Source organism: Lottia gigantea, assembly GCF_000327385.1.
Source record: "Lottia gigantea unplaced genomic scaffold LOTGIsca_103, whole genome shotgun sequence".
NCBI classification, from domain to species: Eukaryota; Metazoa; Mollusca; class Gastropoda; family Lottiidae; genus Lottia; species Lottia gigantea.
The window spans coordinates 357537-378126 of NW_008706824.1; the positions used below are offsets into that span (position 1 = coordinate 357537).

General features: G+C 35.1%; 1 protein-coding gene across 1 annotated transcript; it reads right to left on the reverse strand.

Moving 5' to 3' along the window:
* Positions 1 to 286: 286 nt before the first annotated feature.
* On the reverse strand, positions 287 to 15422 carry LOTGIDRAFT_237344 (hypothetical protein; the record flags this gene model as incomplete). The annotated part of the gene is made up of 5 exons (XM_009046583.1): positions 287 to 820; positions 3635 to 3775; positions 8605 to 8713; positions 9820 to 10032; positions 15272 to 15422. The coding sequence occupies 5 exons, from the start codon at positions 15420 to 15422 to the stop codon at positions 595 to 597; spliced, it is 840 nt and encodes a 279-aa protein (XP_009044831.1). The 3' UTR covers positions 287 to 594.
* Positions 15423 to 20590: the final 5168 nt, after the last annotated feature.

Below are 20590 nucleotides of genomic sequence, written 5' to 3' on the forward strand. Positions count from 1 at the left end.
TACTACATTTATAGTGTAAGACTGTCCAGAACAAGGCGCTCTGTGGTAGGGTCACTGGCTCTTGGGGGATTACAGTTGCTTTTACTAAATTTATAGTGAATGACTTCCCAGAACAAAGCGCTCTGTGGTAAGGTTAATGTATCGAAACTGGTCAATTGCAATCCTTGAGGGATTAAAGTTTATTTTACCGCATTTATACAAGCGGATTACTTCCCTTGCATTAAAATCTGAGGGTAAGTGCGAATAGACGAGTTACTTTATAGCATTTGAGATCGATACAGAAGAACATAAGCAAAAATCCGAATCCGTATTAGATTCTTCTATATTGTACTGTTTCAATAATCCCACACAGGACAGCGTGTCTATTCGCACTTGCCACTAATAAACTGTTACTGGATCTGTTGAAAATTACGTAGTGCACTTTGCCTTGTTTCAGTATCACAATATTCTGTATCACGAATCGAGGGTAGAGAGAGGGGAATATTAACGATTTGCAATCCGTTATGACCAGTTCGTACATAGTTTTACTATCTGATCGACAATATGTTCCATGTTCCAGCAACCAGCGTTGGGTTTATTGGTCCAAAAACTTCGCTATTTACAATCATTTTTGCTCTTGGGTTCTGGAGGTATTAAAGGACCATACGCCTGGCTCCAGTCTTGTAAGCTATTTTCCATATCTATATCTGATGGATCGATGACGTAATGTGTTCCATCTGGTGACGTCAGTTCCGCATCGCCATCTTCTTCTGGTACTGGTATTAAACGTCTCTGTGGCTCCATGGGTAGAAATCGTCTTGGCGGTAATTGACCATATTGCCTAGAAGATACCAGCAGAAATATGATACATTGTGTTATTAATATTACAAAAAAGTACTTAAATTCTGGTTTAGTTTTCCTAGATTTCAGTTATTGATATTGACAACTATCTCACTTCCAGTTTAGTTTTAAATTTTCATTGGCTCGAACTCTAAGAAGAAAATTTGAGTTTTGTTTTCTTTCACAAACACTGCATTCACAAATACAATGAATAAGAGGTTATTTACTGTGTATATATAAATAGTGTACCGATTACTCTTACAAAACACTTGATGCCACGCTAGGACCAGTTTTGTAAACACAACATTCAAGAGAGAAATGAAACGAAGTGGAGTTTTACGTTCTTTCTTTTCTGCACCAAGTGAGCTAATGAAGAACGTCCACATGGCCTATATTTTCTATTACCCTGAGTACAACCTAATATTTTTTTCGTTTCATATTTTTTAAAATTCCACAATTTGAACCCAAACCTATGAAAATAAAGAACGACTTGACGAAGCTATCTATGATCTAGTAGGATATATAAAACTGTAGGAGGTAGAATACTAGAGGTTTATTGAAGAAATAATCTCTTGGTAGTAAGACTTACAGATAATGTCAAACCTAATTCCGTGTTTTTGTTACAGATCACGCTTTTCTCTCTTGAGTTCAGAAGTTTTGGTAGAAAATTCCAAAAGGCCAACCGCCTCAACAGTCAACATCAGTACCGACCCACCATTACTTACTTAATAGGTCTGTTTCTTAACGATTCCATAATATTGGCGTCCTTCTGAGTTAATGTTTTATGTTGTATGAAATTTAGTATCCATAATATTGCCATATTTCACTTCCGGTTTACCGAATAGTGCGGTTGGTCGGTTGAGATTTTATACCAAACCCTTCTAGAGATGATGGATGGAAGTAACGAGTGATTTTTATTTTTATCTAGAATAGTTTTGTCACCTATATATTATAGTTATCTAATTAACAATCTCTCTGTCTTGTCTCTGCTAAATTATTGTCTTAACATTTAACCACAAGTTAGAACTGTCAGATGATGTTTGTGGTTAGATCACTAGGTCATTCCTTCAATATAGAGTTTCATTATTTTAACCTCAATTACAAGGTTTGAGTCAACAGTCCTACTTTTCTGCTCCTTGATGGCTTAACAAAGATGATCAAAGTCGTGGAGTAGAAGTAGAATGACTCGGTAATTCTTTACATATAAATAACATTTATTCAGCAACAATTACAAGACTAGAATCATTAGTCCTACTTTGCTGTACTTAGTGGTTAAAATAAAGATCAGCTAAGTCGTGCAATTTGCAAATAGAGTAAAGTTTTCATTTCATACATGAGTAGCGAATTTGTAACTCTAGATTTGCTAAAGAAGATGAGTAATGCTATGCCATCTGCAATAGGGAATGTGCCAAGTTAACAGCAACTTGCACTGAATGTAGCACACGACGAGAACAGGTAATGTTACCATGTGAACGACTAATGACATATAAATGTTGTTAATTTTAAATTATACAGTAAAGGAGTATAATTTTGTGAAAGATTATAATATGGAACAAGTTTTGTTCTGGCTTTTTCAGAATAATCAAATTTTGTGATTTACACCAGATAAAAGAAAAGTTCGTGTCGTAGAAGACTTTTGTTCTCCAGATACATATATAAATGCTGCCTCAGGAGTTTTATAATTATTCTAAATAGACACAAATTTCAAATATTGTTTAACCACACGAGCGTGTATTTATGTCATGGATCTGGAGAAATAAGTAAAATATATGTCGTAAATAAGGCTGATTTTAGTTCTCAGAAAACATATATAATTATTGCCTCAGGCTTTTGTCAGAGTTTAAAAGAAACCTGCTGGTTTTCTGGTTTCCATCAACTTCATTCTGTTCCGATTTTTTTTTCAAAATAGAATAAATGACATAAAAATAGGTGTTAAAATCTCTATCATGAAATTGCCTGCGGGAAGTCTTAGATTTTTGATCTGAAAAACTAGATCTAGACATGAAATAAGTTTATTGGAGTTTTAATCTACACCAACAAGATAATAATCGAGAATATTCTTCGCTGGTGGTGCAGTGAGCAGAAAGCATGTATTTCTTCTGCAGAGCTATTCGTTCAGGAGAAGTTCAAAGATGGTTTATTTACGAGGAAGCTCTGAGTGCTGAAAGCGGATTGGAATCACATTAATCATGAACGCAAACCTAAAACTTCACCTGTAAAAACTATAACAATAACTTTGGTGCGGAAATATAAATTGCGAAATAAGGGGTGTAACACTTTACAAAATTGAAAAGTTAGAGTTTAATATCAAAACGTTTCTCGATTATAGAATGTTTAAGAGCTTTCATTTCTGTCTGTCAGTAAGACAAGAATACGAACAATAATAAGAGAGCATGCTAGCCTTGATCTAAATTAATCAACACGAATCACAATGTAGTCAAGTAGAAGGGAAAGTTGCGTAACAGAATCAATCTTGAGTAGGCTCTAATGAGAAAAATAATCCCTCAATTTTAATCAAACGTTCATCCCACGTAAGCAGTTACGACGATACTTAGATTTGTAATCCCAAGTCATGGACTCAGTTCCAATAAATGTTTTGTTTCTGATTACTATCCTGTTATTTTGAATTACGGTTTAAGGATTCCGACATGAACATAACGTTTCTACAATTTACATCGTGAAAACCAGCATAATGAAATACTGCTTCATTTATGATTGATATACTTCCTCATATGAAAAATTCATTGGCTAAAACCAGGGCATTGCTAAAATATTGTTTCGTTCGTACTTGCTTTTTTTTAAATTAAATACTTACATGAAATACGCCCTCTGATCGACAACACGTGGTTCCAGGTTTCCCAATTCTGGTTGAACTTCTACAGCATGGCCTGTCAATGGTTTATCCAAGGCACCAAAACTAATTTTAGGTTCCAGTCCTGGAGAGGAATCTTCCACCCTGAAATAACAATTTTTATTATTTTAAGATAACAATTCTTCTGAAACACAAAACAATATACAGTGTGCACAGTTGGAAAGCGTTAAGGTTATTTTCTACTGAACGCAGTCTCTAAACCTCCTCTCTGACTACAATGATTTCTGAATTGAATTTTGTCAATAAGTTACGAAAAAATTGAAATATCAATTATAAAATACTACTGGGAATCTAAGATTGTCTTCGGGTTGATAAAATTGTTAACCACTGGTAAAGTTATTTTGTGTAAACATGATTTACACAGAGAGGAATTTTCAAATCGAAAAGTAGCTCGTTTTCAAGTGAATTTTCTGGGAGGGAAGTGTCTCTATTTAAAATGTAAATCACTGAACCTTATATTACTATGGACCCTAAGACAAGTGGTATACTTTTTGGCAAATTTGTTTTTTAACATTTATGAAATAAGAGAAAAATTTCAATTAATAGAGTAGCTTTGTGGACTGCTAAGTTGACAATCTTATTGTCATAAGTTATCCATGGCGATAAAAAACACGTAAAGAAGAAGTACAACGTAGATTAAAACAATGAATTACCAAGAATATATACAGCAGGGAAACTTTTACTGATAATTTGATTGGCTTGAGTTTAATATATTCCAGATCAGGGGTACCAAGTGAAATAACCTGCAGCAAAATGCACGAATATAAAAATAAAACCAAATTTAAATCAGGTGATACTAAAGAAGAGAACTGTAGTTGTTATTCATGTCAAATTAAGAGTTATGTCTTTATCTTTCTGGTATTTTATTTCAAGTGGATAAAGTGTAAAAACACCAGAGACATATAGAATTCAATTTCATTATATTCCACTTTTAAATCAGTTTTATAATTACACAACGAATGTCAGGGCAGCCAAATGACAGTGACAGTATCATTCTATTAAGTATTACCTCAAGGCTATTCATGTTTGTTAAATTTCACGAGAAATTGAAATGGAATTATGTGATGATGTGGAAATGTCAAATGACAATATGATACAGGGCCTATCTGCACAAAAACATTTTATTAATTTTGTCACAAATATTTTATCTCAAAGTAAAATTTCAAACTTACAACAAATCTGATTGTAAGATTTCTTGTAGAACCGGTCCTGGAGTTTTACGTTATGGTACATAAGTCTCTGTCTGTTATGTCAATTGGTACTTTATTATCTGTTTAAGGTTCCGATGACGAGTATACTTGTCTTCTCAAGTGAGAGATCCTATGGCGATTACGGACTAAAATTTGAACATGCTTCGAACAAGGTTATAACTCACATAAAATATTCTTCGATTTTTATTATTATTATTTATTTTTTTTTTTTTTGATAGGGTTCATCGTTTAGTGATCATGAACAATTTCACCAAGTTTTGTCAAAATCCTTCTCGAATGTTTGCTAACAATTTTGAACAGTCAAACAAAAGTAAATAACATAATTTTACGAAAATTGTACACAATTGTAATACAACGTGCAACATTATAAGAATTCATTGTTCTCATTTGCTGAAAAGGAAAGTTTCAAACTGGCGCATCTTTGAAAAGGTTGAACAAGATGATGGTAAACATTAAACTTTTACAGGAAATCTTTTCAGAACTGCGGAGACAAATAATAATAGAAGGATGCAGCATTTCATAGAAATAGAACATCGAAGAACAATAAAAAACGAAACAATTTTCTTGGAGTACATACAACAAAAAACACAGGGAATATATTATTACAGTATATAAGTAATAAAACACACTTCTTTAATAACTGAGTACATACAGGTCCTTGCAGTACATTTCTTAGCCTGTACTTGGTTGACATTTTAATGCAATTGACATTTTATATATAACTGTATAAGATTACTTACGACATGAGAGAAGATTAATAATATCAAATCTAAGAATACGCTTGACTTCGTGATCATTAAAGAAGTAAAGGCTCATGTTCGTTATTATGTTCGTTATTATGTTCGTTATCATGTTCGTTATTATGTTCGTTATTATGTTCGTTATTATGTTCGTTATCATGTTCGTTATTATGTTCGTTATTATGGGCGCGGACGTCATTGTATTTTATATATCTGCTTAGTAAATGGAAACGAAATGAATGGAGTTTTGCGTCCTACTTTTCTGATATCTGCTTAGTGGATTGTTGATAACGTCCCATATACATTGTAATACAACCGCAGGTTAGTATTTATATCTGGCGAGTGAAATTTAAATGTTGCATCTGGAATTTCAATTTCCAACAGTTTGGTCTAGAGAGGATTCAACGTTTGCTGGAAAGAAGGGAATCAGGCAGCAACTGCTATTTTATATGTTCTGTGATCTCCGGTCAACTAAATCCAGCGATTGGTCAGATTCATCCGTCTTCATTATTTACCGATTCAGACAAGGTAAAAAAAAAAGATTGATAAATTGACAATTCTCACAGTAGCAAACGACCATAATCGGCTTCCATACAGCCTTTGTAAAACTTCTCCATAGGGATTTATCTAACTGTAAGAAAATAATCCTAAATAATGGCAGGATAATATCAAATGCTAAAAGAACTCGGGTAAGGCATATACCCTAACAGACATATTTCAATAGGGCTAAGATTCCCAGCCCAAGGGGGTACCTGACTAGCTGCTGGGACAATTGTAAAAAGTATGGTTGTATAATAAGCAATATTGGTAATGGAAACTTTTCGTTCAAAATGGATCTTCTAATGAATAGGAGAAATGTACAAGAAAGGGCGTAAAAAGATACCGGGACATGAAGAGGTAGGGTTCAAACGTCCGAATGGTTGGAACGTAATTAAGATGAATGTTTTACTGTGAGCTTCTTGGTTACGTCAATAAAATGTAAAGCTGTAAACAGGTACTGAATGAGTCATATTCAATCATTATTTCAGTCAACCTAACTATAACTGATTAAAGATTAAACAACGACAAGGGATATGGCCAGGAACTAGTTGAACCTTATGTCTTAAGTTAAATCTAAAATCTAAATTTAATCTGAGAAAACTGATCTGAAATGACAACTACAATGTATCTTAAATTACTATTAGAATAAGAAACCTATATCTTTTCTATTGTACGAACATGTAGAATATGTCTGGAGGCTTCGTACTTCCTTAATGATATTACACACGAAACGCGACTGAAGAGAGAGAGAGCAAAATCGGTTGGGATTGAATACGCACTCGAGCAGAATGGTTACAATGTTAGTCAAGTAGACCATTGGAAAATCTTAGAAATTAAAATTCACTTCACACATCTCTCGAAGGAAATAGACGTTAAATTTTATTACATTAATAGTGACAAATTTCATTGTTGACTTCTAAGACTGAAAGAATGAGTTCAACCGAAAGAAAAATAACAGAAAAATTTAATAATTAGAATTTAGTGCGGCTGTCTTCAAAGAATTGAAAGATCATTATTTACGCCGGTATCTTTGATAACTTTTTAGTGCCATACTGATATAGTCGGCTCTCATTCATTACACAATTCCTACGGTAAATGACCGAAATCAAGGTTGAGGTCACAAGTAAATGTCAAATGTTAGCACGAAATTGGTGCTAACAAAGAAATACAGATCACACTTTGAGACGAGTTCCGTTAGCACTGCAGGAAATTCTCAGCTGGGTACCTTTACCCCAAGAGCCCTTCGTTTTCATAATAGGCTAGGCTACTTATAGAACAAAACAATACATTAATCAGATGCTAAAGACTTTTTCTAAAAAAAAATTATGTGTATCGGGCAATCGAGGACACTGAGAACATCAGTTTGCTTCATTCCAATTAGACGTCTGTGATTCCTGCAATCCCACTAAAACTTACCATTCTATAACGTCATTAATCGCAAAATATGCTTTATCACAAGAGGTCATTGCGATTAGTGGTGTCACCAAACACTTAATTTTAGTGGAATTGCAGAAACCACAGACTTCTGATTGGAAATTGGAATGATGCAAATTGATGCTAGCATTGTCCCGGATACACATAAATTTTTTTAAAAACCTTGACTTAACCTTTAAACAATTTGTAAGAGCTAACACGTTAATTAGATTTTAAACCAAATTTTCAGCCTCAAGGGAAGTAATCAGTGCTAAAACAATTCTAACGAGTTTCAGTTGAAAGTAGGTCACCACAATTTATAATCCAGTTAGGGAGGCAATTCCTGTGAAACGATGAATCGTTAATCGACAAATTGCTGAAATTATACAGTCTGAAACCACATTCAGATTTTCGACCGAACCATAGAACCATAGAGTTTAAATGTAAAATGGGGAAACAGTAAAACAAGACGCTTTGATTTTAGATTTCAGTAACGAAATAATTTTTGCTTTCTGAAGGTGCGGGCACACGAACGGTCATGGTCGGAGATTTTTGTCGTCTGAAAGACAGACTGTCATCATCCGATCAGATTCATTTTCCTTTCAATTGCATGCTCCTAACGTGATTATCGACAGATTTTTGACTCTTCGTGTGCCCGTGTCGGTCAGGGAAATTCCTGACAAGACTCTAGTAGGCGACACAAAACCCCTCGTGTGCCCGCACCTTAGTTGTCTGCTCTTGAATAGACATTACACTAGCTTGAGAAAGGTGCGATCATGGCTTGTATAGACAATGAAGCAAATCGTGTATCATTCTATTCGGACCTGTACCGCGAGTGTTCGCTTCTTCTATTATCTACCGAGAGTACACCCGAGCCCTGTTTCGCATAAAATAGAACAACAGAACTTGTGTGTCGAATTTTACATTGAGAAATACCCTACTCTCGATATTTATCAGGACCATATCAATTCCCACCTTAATTCATTATTTTAAGAGAGTGAAGACTTACCCTTGTTTTCGTCGTCTGTAAACCAATATAACTATCACTAACACAATGGTGGCCAATAACAGAGCACACAGTACCAGCGTTATTACAATTATTAGGAACGGTAGACCTCCTGAAAGTAAGAGTACATACATTTCTTCTGCCTTATCAACACGTCTACTCAATACTGACATTCTGTTGATTTGATTTGTACCAGTCTAGTGTGAGGCTCCCCTTAGGCCCTGTCATGAATCTTAATTTCAACACATCTCTCTGATCTATTTCTATCTCATACCTCAAGCCATGGAGATGTTTTTACCCATTTTAAACCAAATGACGATCACACCCTATTATTACGTCTTGTTTATGTTATTGCAACGAAAATAGGAAGCTAGTGCATTGTCTTTATGTTGCAATACCAATACATTTGAACGATATTTAGGATCGAGAGGCATTTATAACAAAGAAACAGAGCATGTAACAAAAGTTGAAGGACTTCTTATGACAGAAATAAATTTTTGAGAAACAGCACATCTGAAAAGATACAAGACTCCATCATCCCAACATTGTCATGGTTGGCCCCGTTTTTTTCGCATTCTAAATAACCAAATAAATGATACTTTAGTTAACAAGATGTCAAGAATAATCAAAGTTGATAATTAACACCACCAGGCTTTAAGCTTATTATATTCTGTTTTCCAATAAAAGCCAAAGGGAACAAAAGTACTGTTAATGAAAATGTAAATTGTGTAAACGTCGTGTACAATACAATTTAGAAGTAGTATATCATAAAATTGTGTTGAGTTATTTTATGTGATCTGCGTCCCTCATTGTCGTTGACGGATTAGAGGAACGATTAGTATATATGATTCAGTCTGCAATAATTTTCAGAAGGGACATGTAGGTCATATATTTGACCTGTCATACTTTTCTCTCAGACATTGGAATTTTCTAGCTGAGCTAATCAGTAATAGTTTTTATAGCTCACCGTCGATGTGTCCATAATTACCCGCGCTTTAATATTAAAATGACGACTCGTTATTTTAAAATATATAGAAAAGACATCTATAGAAATAGTGAGTAAAATTCCTAGTTTGAATTATTTTTAAAGGAACTATGTGATGTTCGTACATTTTTAGTACTTATGAAGATTAGTTGCATATATTTAAGACTAAAATCAACCCCCCAAAATGGCACCTGTCCCTTTAAAAGTTTCTATGATACTTTTTCAAAACCAACCTTGTGCAATGGCGGCCGCCTCGGCATTTGAAATACATTTATTATCTTCTCCCACCCAATCACCATCGTCTTTACAAATCTTCTGTGTATTGACGTCACTTCCGATCAGGGTATACCCTTCATTACAGGTCAGTGTAGCTATACTACCCGGATGAAAACCTTCGATCTTCCAGATACCATTTTGGACGGGATCGAGAACTTGACAAGTGCCAGCTGAAATATACAAAGATCAAACAGTTAATTTAAAAGATTTCAAAAGATGAATGACGGATGAAGAACCTTTAGACTTATTCTATCAATATGATGTGACCTTTAAGAGACCAGTCAGCCATCATCTCTCCTCATCCTCATCGGGGAAGATAACTGTTCTGAAAGCATTATAGAAGCCGTTCCATTGTATAAAAATGTCACATAGCAATTTGACTAGTGGAATTTCAGAGAAATGTTCATATGAGGGGCTTTTTTTCCACTTATTCAGATATGCTAAATCTGAAAAAAGTGATGTCATTTTGTTATACAAAATAGAAGGTCAGGGATCCAGAATTTCGCTTGAGAACCGTTTTTTTCGGATTCGGCAGACCTGTAATATTTTGTGAAGGCTTTTACCCAAAAAAGCCCCTAATAACACTTTATAGAGAGTCCTTTCCATCAGTCTATTTGCACTATTGTAGCTGTCTATTTTATCCTGTGATAAAGTATCACGCACGCACTAATATATCTAGAAACATCTTGGAGACATCATTATATCGAAAGTTGATCCAATGTGGTCCAATCATATTACATGTATAAAGTATAATCGCTATAATGATGTAAAAGATTTTTTTGTCTCTTATCAGAACATTGAACCGCTGTTTGTTTGTTTGTTTGTAGTTGACCGAATTGAGGACGCTAACCTTGTTATAACGTTTTTTTATTATTAAATTTACACCACAGGCGATGGCAGGCTTTGATCATTATTCAACTCGAGAGAGAATAAAGTCAGTAAATGTCGTGAAATAATGAACGGTTTGTGAGACGACAAAACTCATCTTCACAATGTCAAGCTTTTACAAACTGTGTCTAATACCTTGACTCAGTGGTTCCCAACCTTTTCCAGCCCTCACACCCCTAGTGCAAACATTCAAATCTTTATCAGACCCCAAAACCAATAGATATACAAAACATTCAAGATAAATTCTTTTTTCACAACAGTTGGCCACACCCCTGACACTTACTATCACATCCCCAGGGGTGAAAACACCATAGCCATTTTTTTGTATCAGGGAAAACAGTTTGTAAATGCAGCAATCTGAATGGTTTGTACACTAGCGAATACAGCCAATCATAGCCTCCGACTACACGAATACCATATAACTGTTTACAATCTTTCTTTGCAAAGTCTTTGGCTATAATCTCTAGTTTCTCTCCAATCAAATCACTTCACTTACAAGCTTATGTGATACGCGAAAGGTGGCTATTGCAGTCAAGGTATAAGACGCAGTTGGCAATAGCTTGGCATTGTGAAGATGGACAACACCGCTCTGTAGGTTATAATGGTTCTTTAATACGCTAGTTGTCGTCACGAAAAATCCCAGTCTTAATCTTCTAGAACACGGAATATCTTAATAAATACAGTCCGTGTACGATAGAACATGAGATAATTAGCATTTAAATCTGTTTGTTGTTATAGGTTTCTTTTTTATCATAACGATTGCGTGGGTGGTTTACTTTTAATATCTGTCGATTTATACTATTAACTCACTTCTTTAGGATCAATTATCACAATTCGGATAGTTTTGAAGTTTAATTTTGACAAACTAATCTATCTTACAAAATCATTTAAGAATTATCAGCATATTATCATCCCATACAGGACTGAAAGAATTAACAGATCATTCGACCTTGTTCGAACAGGACAGTGCCTACTCTAAGCTCTCATGGGGTCAAAAAGGTCAATTATTTTTGACCTGCAAAAAATGTGTCGAAAATTCTCTCGAGGTACCTCACAGACACTCCTTGCCATCTATGGCGCTTCAACAGAGCTATCGTATTTTGAATCTCAACCTTGACAATTATTGGCTCATTACTTGTCTTCGTCGGTGATTTTCGAGTAGGAATTTTGGTTTGCGGATAAGATAGGTAACAATGGCTTCGTTTTTTACATAAACAGTAGACTATGGCCGATATTAAAATTTGTGTAACAACCAAGTATCTTATCCCTGTGTTTTCCAACCAATATTTAGCTTCAAAATACATTAGTAGCTTGTATTCATTTTCAACAGGATTATTTCCTTAATACCATATCTAGATCAAAATTAATACCAGTCATGATGGTCTCAACAGACAAAAACAACTTCAGAAATAGCACCATCGTATTATTCTTGGAAAACAGAACAATCGCCAACGAACGAGATTTGATTACAAATTATTACTAAATTAATTTTTGTTCACGATGTTTGACATGTGTTTTGCCTCACGTTTTGAAGGGATAATAAACACGGAGAACACTCTGGATTGTGCAATGAGGGGATTGTTTTAATTAGAGTTTTAAATTAGGGTTTCCATGTTCATCTGAAAAGTTATATACGCCCACCACCAGCTGTCAGAAATGATAAAGTCTTTGGTGGCTTAATAATGAATTTTTAAATAATAAAAGTCAATTCAAAACCTCAAAAACAGGAAAGATGACTTATTCGAGGTCATCAAATACTTCATCTTCAAGCTAGTTTCTTTTACCATCAGATTACAGCTTTGGTTTCAGGGATGGCTGAAGACAATGAACTTTCAAATAAATTTGTGAACACACTACAGACTCGGAAAATGCTAGATTTTAATATCCGATTAAGATTTCAGAACAATCCTACAAAATGTACTAATAATCCATACAACTTTGAAATGAAAGACAGTGCTTTTGACGTGTGCAGCCATATAAAAAGCATAAAAGCGGATGGAGACGTCAACTTTCATAACAGCTGCAAAGAAAAGAAGTCATTTGATTGGAGAGTTTTTATTCTAGTAATATCCGGATGGTAAGACAAGAAAATGACAAGAGAATCATCTTCCTGACAAAAATATCGGAATCAGATTTCTTTAGAAAACTAGAACGCTCTAGTTAGAAACTTGTCGGAAATAGATTGTCTAGAACAGGGAAACGTCACGTTACACAATATAATGTTTTTAAAACCTCAACAACTTCGACGGTAGCTTGTACAAAACATTCTTAGAACCGCCCTAATGGTGATTGTCACCTTCTGGGTGATTTTGGGTAAGAATTGAACTAGAAACAGACACATTTATTTTGCTTAGGTCAATGTTTTTTTAGAGCTTGAACTATGTAGGTTACAATTCATCTTTTGGTACGATTATACAGATAAACCATTTACAAATCCTAATCTCCAAAACCCAATTAGACAAGATTATCATGTTCGCTGGTTAACAGTAGTTACTAGTTAGAAAATATCTCTGCTAGTCCATCAGATAATCAAACTAATTAGACATGAACTTTCTTTTACAACAGTATCATTTCTGAATAGTGTTCGACCACAAATTATAAATCTATATGGTACAATATTGGGGAAGCTTCTTCTAAGACAATCTCATTAGGCACGAATTGGAGTCCTCGTGTAGTAGAATATTTTCTTTGCTCAAGTTCAGAAACCTTGCTTACTGTACTGATTCACCTTTTGATAAATTAACACCCTTATTAAATTTGGTCTCTGATGACCTGGTGAGGCTTGTTTATCTAAAATACATGCATGAAGTACAATTTTGCAAACCAGATTTCCAAACAAAAATAAATTAAAAAAGAGCATTAGTTATCTAAAACACGTTTCAGTGGCATGAGATGACCCTTAGTTTGGCTCTGAAAATAAAATGGAAATAAGTGCAAAGATACTCTTATCTACTGTATTATACCACAAAAAGAGACTTCTAAATGGCTAACATGCTCTGATTTCCCGAGTCTTAGAGGCTATTGTATGACGTAGATGAAAGAGAAGAAAATAATGAGCTATAATTGACCTCCCCGCACTTCCGGTCTAACTGATAGATCCGGGAAAATAACCGGAAATTGAGCTGGTGGGAGGTTGGGTGGCTATCGTTTTAACCTGATTCGTATTTCACATTATGTTTAATGTTGATGATAGAGTTCGGAAGCACTTTTCCCACGAGCAGGTATCTTACTGGATAACATGATCCCATAGGTATGTCACGCATATAGAAATTTCGCAATGATGACCAATTAATGGTCTTCTTTCGGTTACCCTCTACCATAAATAACCTAACACTATCGATCCGAACGCAAAACGAAATGGGAATTCCAAAACAACACTTGGCGAAACATTGGTAGCAGCTAATGACATGAGGAAGTATATCAATCATAAGTGAGTAAGTATTTCATAATGAGGTAGCAGGTGTCTAGAAGAGTATGCATACTCTGTCTGGTGCTACACCCGTCATTGCTGCCCAACATACTCAAAAACAAATTAAAAGAAACAGTGATTTGACTGACCAATTTTAATAGTTCAAGGGAGGTAACCGATGAAAATATTTTTTTTTATTTTAACAGTTCAAGCGAGGAAACTGATCGACAAAAGTTATATTTTGATAAGAAACAACGAGGAATCATTACATAATGAAAACTGACACCAAGTGTCCAGATATTTTCTACTCACTACACTTATTAATTAAGATTTTTATTCCATTGTATTTAGTAGCCTAATTTATTATCTATTTATTTATTTATTTGGAAAGAAGGTTTTTGATGTGTCTGAAATCAAGTGTCTGAATTCTTCACAATCAAAATTTATTGTAGTCCATACTGTCCCTTTAATTGAGTGGGTGGGCACGCTGGCGGATCTATTATTTTATTTAAATTACGGTCATTAAGGCTGTATAAAGACATTGAATCCGGAGTAATAAAGTAATTAACTGTTTCAGGTCCATAAAGATCCTCACTAGTAATATGAAAACGGAAATAAGTGGGAAAAGTTTTAATATGGCATTATCCGTATTAATTAACCGAATTCGTCTCCTCGGAAATGGATTTTCACAAAAGGATCTCCTGTCTTGTGATGTAATTTTCAATACGAACAATTTTATAAAACAAGTCATATTCTCGAAAACTTGATCGGGTAAAAATTTAGATATAAGGCGACATAGTAATCAAAATAATTTGCTAAACATCTTAATGTCACGAACCATGAATTAGAATACACCTGAATTTCGAATGATAATGAATCCGAGCAGCTTCAATACAGAACCACGAACTTAAACCAACCATAAACAGCAGTCACACTGGATCAGAGATTCAGACCCAAAAACAACCTGGATAACGAACCATAATCAAAATAAAAGCACTAACTATAACAAGCCCCGAGCCAGCGTCTCATGATCTTATCATCAAATTCAGACTCCATCTATCTCTGGTCTATTTCTGTTTGATGTAAGTCTAATACAATCCAGGGAGTTATACCTGTAGGTACAATAATTCCAATAGGTCTTAGAGAGGTTCTTGAAATAGCTTGAATCTCATTACCCTTCAGGGATATATAGTCGTCTGATAATTGACTAGCTCGTAGAACTGGTACCAGACACTTCTGGCAATTTCTCGTAGATGTGGACATTGGTTAATTAAAACTAATACTGTTTCATTGTAATCAACGTTTGTGTTGATTAAGGTTATGGGTGTCTAATTGGGGTCCTAGAAGGATACCAAACAACCACCACATCCACATGGTAGAAGAATTTTGCAAATAAAATTTGTTGGTTGCATCGGAGAACTAGTTCCTTAAGGGATACCAGCGATCAGTTCTAGAATTTTTGACAGGATTATTTTATAACAGCTCTGTTATTTGTGCCAATACTTATGGTTTTGATCCCCAATCAATTTGGGTACTTGTGCCAAGACTCTCGGCAGAAGAAGGGTGCCAAAAACCATGGTTGTTTGTAACGAGTCAAATTGGGTACTGGTTTCTGAGTGTCTGGAGTCCTTTGAGTCATATTTTATGACACATTATGTCAATAGTACCACTTAGACATAGTTTTGGTCCACAGAAGGTCTTTAAACCTTGCATCCATGGTACTTTTAAGGGAAGATGATGAAAGCATAAAAGGTTGGGGTGACGAGAAACTCAAAAGGTTGAGAATCGGGATATTAACAAAAGACAAGATTTAAGAATGAACGTAATGACTTGTAAACAAACATTACAAAATAAACATTGTGTTAAATTCTCCAATTAGTTGCAGTTTCTTTCGTCAGAGTGTCAAAAAGTCTTGTTAAAATTTACAAAGATTCACTGGGATAAGCTTAATCACAACTTTCAGAAACAGATTTAGGGTAACCCTACAACAGGGAACGGGAGTTGGGTTTAGACCGCCGTGTGGTTAGTTTTATACTATTGTTAGCGAACTCTTTACGAGCTAACGTTGAATTATTGTATCTGTTCTGAGTGTCTGAATGTTGATCATTAAAAAGGTTTAGGTTCTAATGGATAGAGAGAAATATGATATTTGGGGGATAATTTACTGTTTACTCAGACGTATTCCTCCAGGCGTTAATTTGTGCTGTATAATATTGATAACTGGTATAGACAAATTATACTAATTGAGCACAAACTAGACACAGAGCTACAGACATTCCCAGCGATTCAACAGATCTAACCTTGGACATCCCGCAACACCAGTGCGTGTTATTGTGGTAATTTTTGTTTATGACGGCTCACAGTAACACGCATGAACTCAATGATGAAAAAATGGGAGGGAGGGGGGCTAACCCCTTCCTCCGCGTCACTGTTCTTTTTTAATTTTTTTTTCTAGGACATAACATAATTCAGCAATTTTCTAGTGTAAGTTTATTTCAATTGAAAGCACGTTGATCACCAAGTTGTCTGTTTTTAACCTTCATGATTAAAGAGCAGATTAAGGGGAGATGATCAGATTTCTCTCGTTCTTTGTTATTTTCAACTTAACGAAATGTCAGAGACAGTTTATAGAACACTAACCCGATCTACTGACAATTTTACGACTAATTTAAGATTATACAAAGGACATTGAGACGCTGCCATTTATAAAAGGATTTCCATGTCACATTTCTTTAGCTTGCTTACTTGAAACTAACCGATTTATTAACTCCAGAAAAGGTCAGATTGAAAAAGCCAGAGTGTTAAGTCTCTGTGAAAAATTTCAATTTGCAACTCTACCTTGAGCAAACGCCTGAGTACCTGAAATATGATATTTCTGTTGTTCTTCTTCACATTACAACAATTGGTGTAACGGAATTTTCTCCTAGGCCTTTGCTTTCGAGATTTGAATAACATACTGTTTTTACCATCACTCATACCCGAGACCAGAAGGTTTTGGAAATTAAAAAAAAAACAAATGATGGGTGGAGTCATAGGTATAGTGACTAAATCAGACCTATTCTGTCGTTTTCATGTAATTCGTTTATTGGGGGTAGAGGCCTTAGGTATTTATGTTCTCTAAAACCATTGGTGGGCTTCACGACTATTGTCATGGGTTTAACGAGTCCCTTATTATATTGTTTATTATTAAAAGCCAAGAACATTTAAATATAAGCCAGACTGCTTCGACTTCGACGTGTATACCATATGTGATTCACAACATCAAGTTCATATCGACAAAGTAATCGACTACTAACCGAACAAATGTGATCAACTTGCATCTGCGATTAACAAGATCTTCACATAGTCTGATGGCTCTGGTGCAAGCCTCGATCAAAGTTTTGCCACAACGAATAGAACCTGAGCATTCATATAAGTCGTCGGTAGGCGAATACCTCTACTGATTGATCAGAATCTCGAAGATGTTATCCTAAGCCAAATACCAGACTCAGTCGCTCTACTACAAGATCGAACTTTGTTCTGCTAAAGATAGATAAACTTTCTAGGCCTACATCTTTTACTTTCAATTTAAATGTTATTAATCATCTACCAAAACAAGATGAGTTCACAGTCAGATTCGATTAGATATAAATGATAAATGATGAACTCAATTCCACTTATACTTGTCTAAGATTGTCGGTTATAGTTCTACAAGTCGTCGAAAATCTGGTTGCTCTCGGAATCTCTAAACCACATGGTCGACATGTGCCCTACATGTTGTACTCTACTTCTCTCTTCTGAAAACGACTTGAAATTCAAATTCAAATGTATTTGACCTTATGCCATTTAAAAATTTTAAAATGTTGAACTTGATGAACACAAAATCCAGCTGAACCTGTCTGTGAATGTTCCGTCTTCATTAGATCACATGGTGCAGAAAGGTAGGACGTAAAACTCCATTCATTTCATTTCGGCGAATGTCGTTAACAGTTCTACAAGTAACGTGACTTTCTTGACAGAATGATTAAAATACTAGAAGTCTGGAGAAGGACGAATCATTAGTCTGATTATAGTTTTTAATGATCCTTTAATTCCCAGTGAGAATCAGACTTGTCATTAAGATCTTTCTTCTTGACATATTAACTTTCTTACAGAAGAAGAAGTGTGTTGGGTTCATAAAACAGGAATAAAATCCGTAAAAGCAAGATAATTCCGTGAATCAAAAATCCCGTCCAAAGAATGACAAAATCGAGAGTAAAAGCCTTATAGTAGTGGACTCCCTCAAAGAGAAGTACGATCAGGTGTATCGAAAATAGTAAGCATGGTCTGCTTCGCACGTCGCACCCAACACTACTATATATATAATTCTTCCTTGATCATTTCTCCCAGTGTATAGAGTAAAATCAATCTGAATGTTAAAAATGGTGAGACAGACCAAAGAAGTAACTTTTATGCAACAACAAAATATTGCTCATTGCATGGCGTTGCCAGTCTTCATTAGGCATTAGCCCACATGGTGCAGAAAAGAAGGACGTAAAACTCCATTCATTTCATTTTATTTCATTTCATTTTCTCACCGGAAAAAAGATTAATCTCACAATCCCTTAAAGTTCACTCTAACCTCATAAAATTATATCTGGTTTCAGACGAGTCTTTGTTTGAAACTTCCGGTAAGAAAGATCAAATGGTTCACGACTGGGAATCAAAGGGACTGTAGTTGGGTATGTCGTAATTGTATGACGCTATTTCTGGTTGGATTGGTTTAGTTTTAATCTTAGCCTTTTCAATTCCAGACCAAGAAGCTTATAATCCGGGATATAAAAGATGTAGTTTAATAGGTTTAAATAACGGAACACAATTTTATGGTAGTGTTCCGTTATTTAATGTGATCTCTACCCCTAAGTGTCGCTAAAGGATTAGTTTAATAGGCCGGAATGTGTAGTGGTCACAACTAAGTCTAGCAGAAACTGACACAAACTTCAACGCCTTCGAGCCAATGGTATTTCACATAAGAGGCTCCCTTTTGGCAAATTATTGAATTTCATTCGTTACTACTTTGATCTGTCCTACCATTTTTTGACACTATTTTCGGACTGTGACTTAACTTGTCTGACTTTAGCTAATATTCTTTACATCGACTTTAAATTGAAATACATGTTGTTATCATACTTTTGTCTGACATCATAAGAAAATAATCAAACAAATCTTGATAAAGAAATAATGCTACTTTGAAAATTTTGTTATCGGAAATGGCAGTCTGGGAAAAATAAAATACTTATGTTTTCACAAAGAAAAGATGCCATTGTGTTAAATGGACCGAGATCACGAAGTATGTTCAAATCTGTCTGAAAGCACTCACTTTACTTTCAAAGGGTAGTTGTTTTACTTATGTGACAGAGAAGGCCTCTCCTTTGATATTACACTGATTGATATACCATAGCTCGTATTGCACACTTGGTCCAACTGGGTCTGACAAGTAGTCACATGCATGACAAGGTCAGACGACCACTGACTGCTTAGATCGACGACCAGATTTCCCCCTTTGAAAGTAGAACATAGGCAGCTAGCATTCGTAAGATATTTAGAAAATCCAACGATTGATCAGATTCTACCAAATTCCTGTAATTACTAGCAGTTGTTGAAAACACGGTTGTTCTGGGTTAATCATGCCTCTATTCAGATATTGCCCTTCATCCATACAGCCATGAGCACTCTTCAGTCGTCAGTACGCTCAGGTAGACTTATTAAGAGAATGATTATATCAGATGCCACCAGATTTAACAACTAGTAAGGTTGGTCCCCCCTCCTTCAAGATATAGCCTTTATATAGTCCCCAATGTTGGTAGTTTAGTGTGTACGGAGAGTGGTCATACCTGTTCCCCCACCCTTTCTATTTATGACGAGAGTATATTTTTTATTTGTGGATTAAATATTGTTGACAAAATATATCAAGAACACCTTGTAGACACCTGAAGCTTGACAGTTGGAATTAATACAAATCTTCAGATTATTTCATGTATTATGATTTGACGTAAAATTTCCCTTGACGTCAGTATCATAATCTAGAAGATTAACGTCTGCTGGGTGGATAAATTTAAACTGGCAGGTTTCCATCCTTCTTGACAGAAGAGTTACTGTGCCGCCTACAACAATGGTAAATATCGGTGAGCGATATCATCATGTAATTTCACGTAATAACAATATCACTGACTGCCGCGAGGTGATATCACCATCTAGAGTGAAAAGCAATTTGGTTTGAATGACGCTCTTTATCATTTCGAGATAATCTTCAGAGATCTCTGTTCTATCCCATTGCTAACCTCATTGTGAAATCAACAAAGGTTAGAAGTTAAACATCCTACTCAAATGAACTTTTCTGTTAATAGATAGTCGAGCTGCACTTTTGAGGGATTTTGTTTAATTTGACAGATATATTTGATATTAAGTGCGGA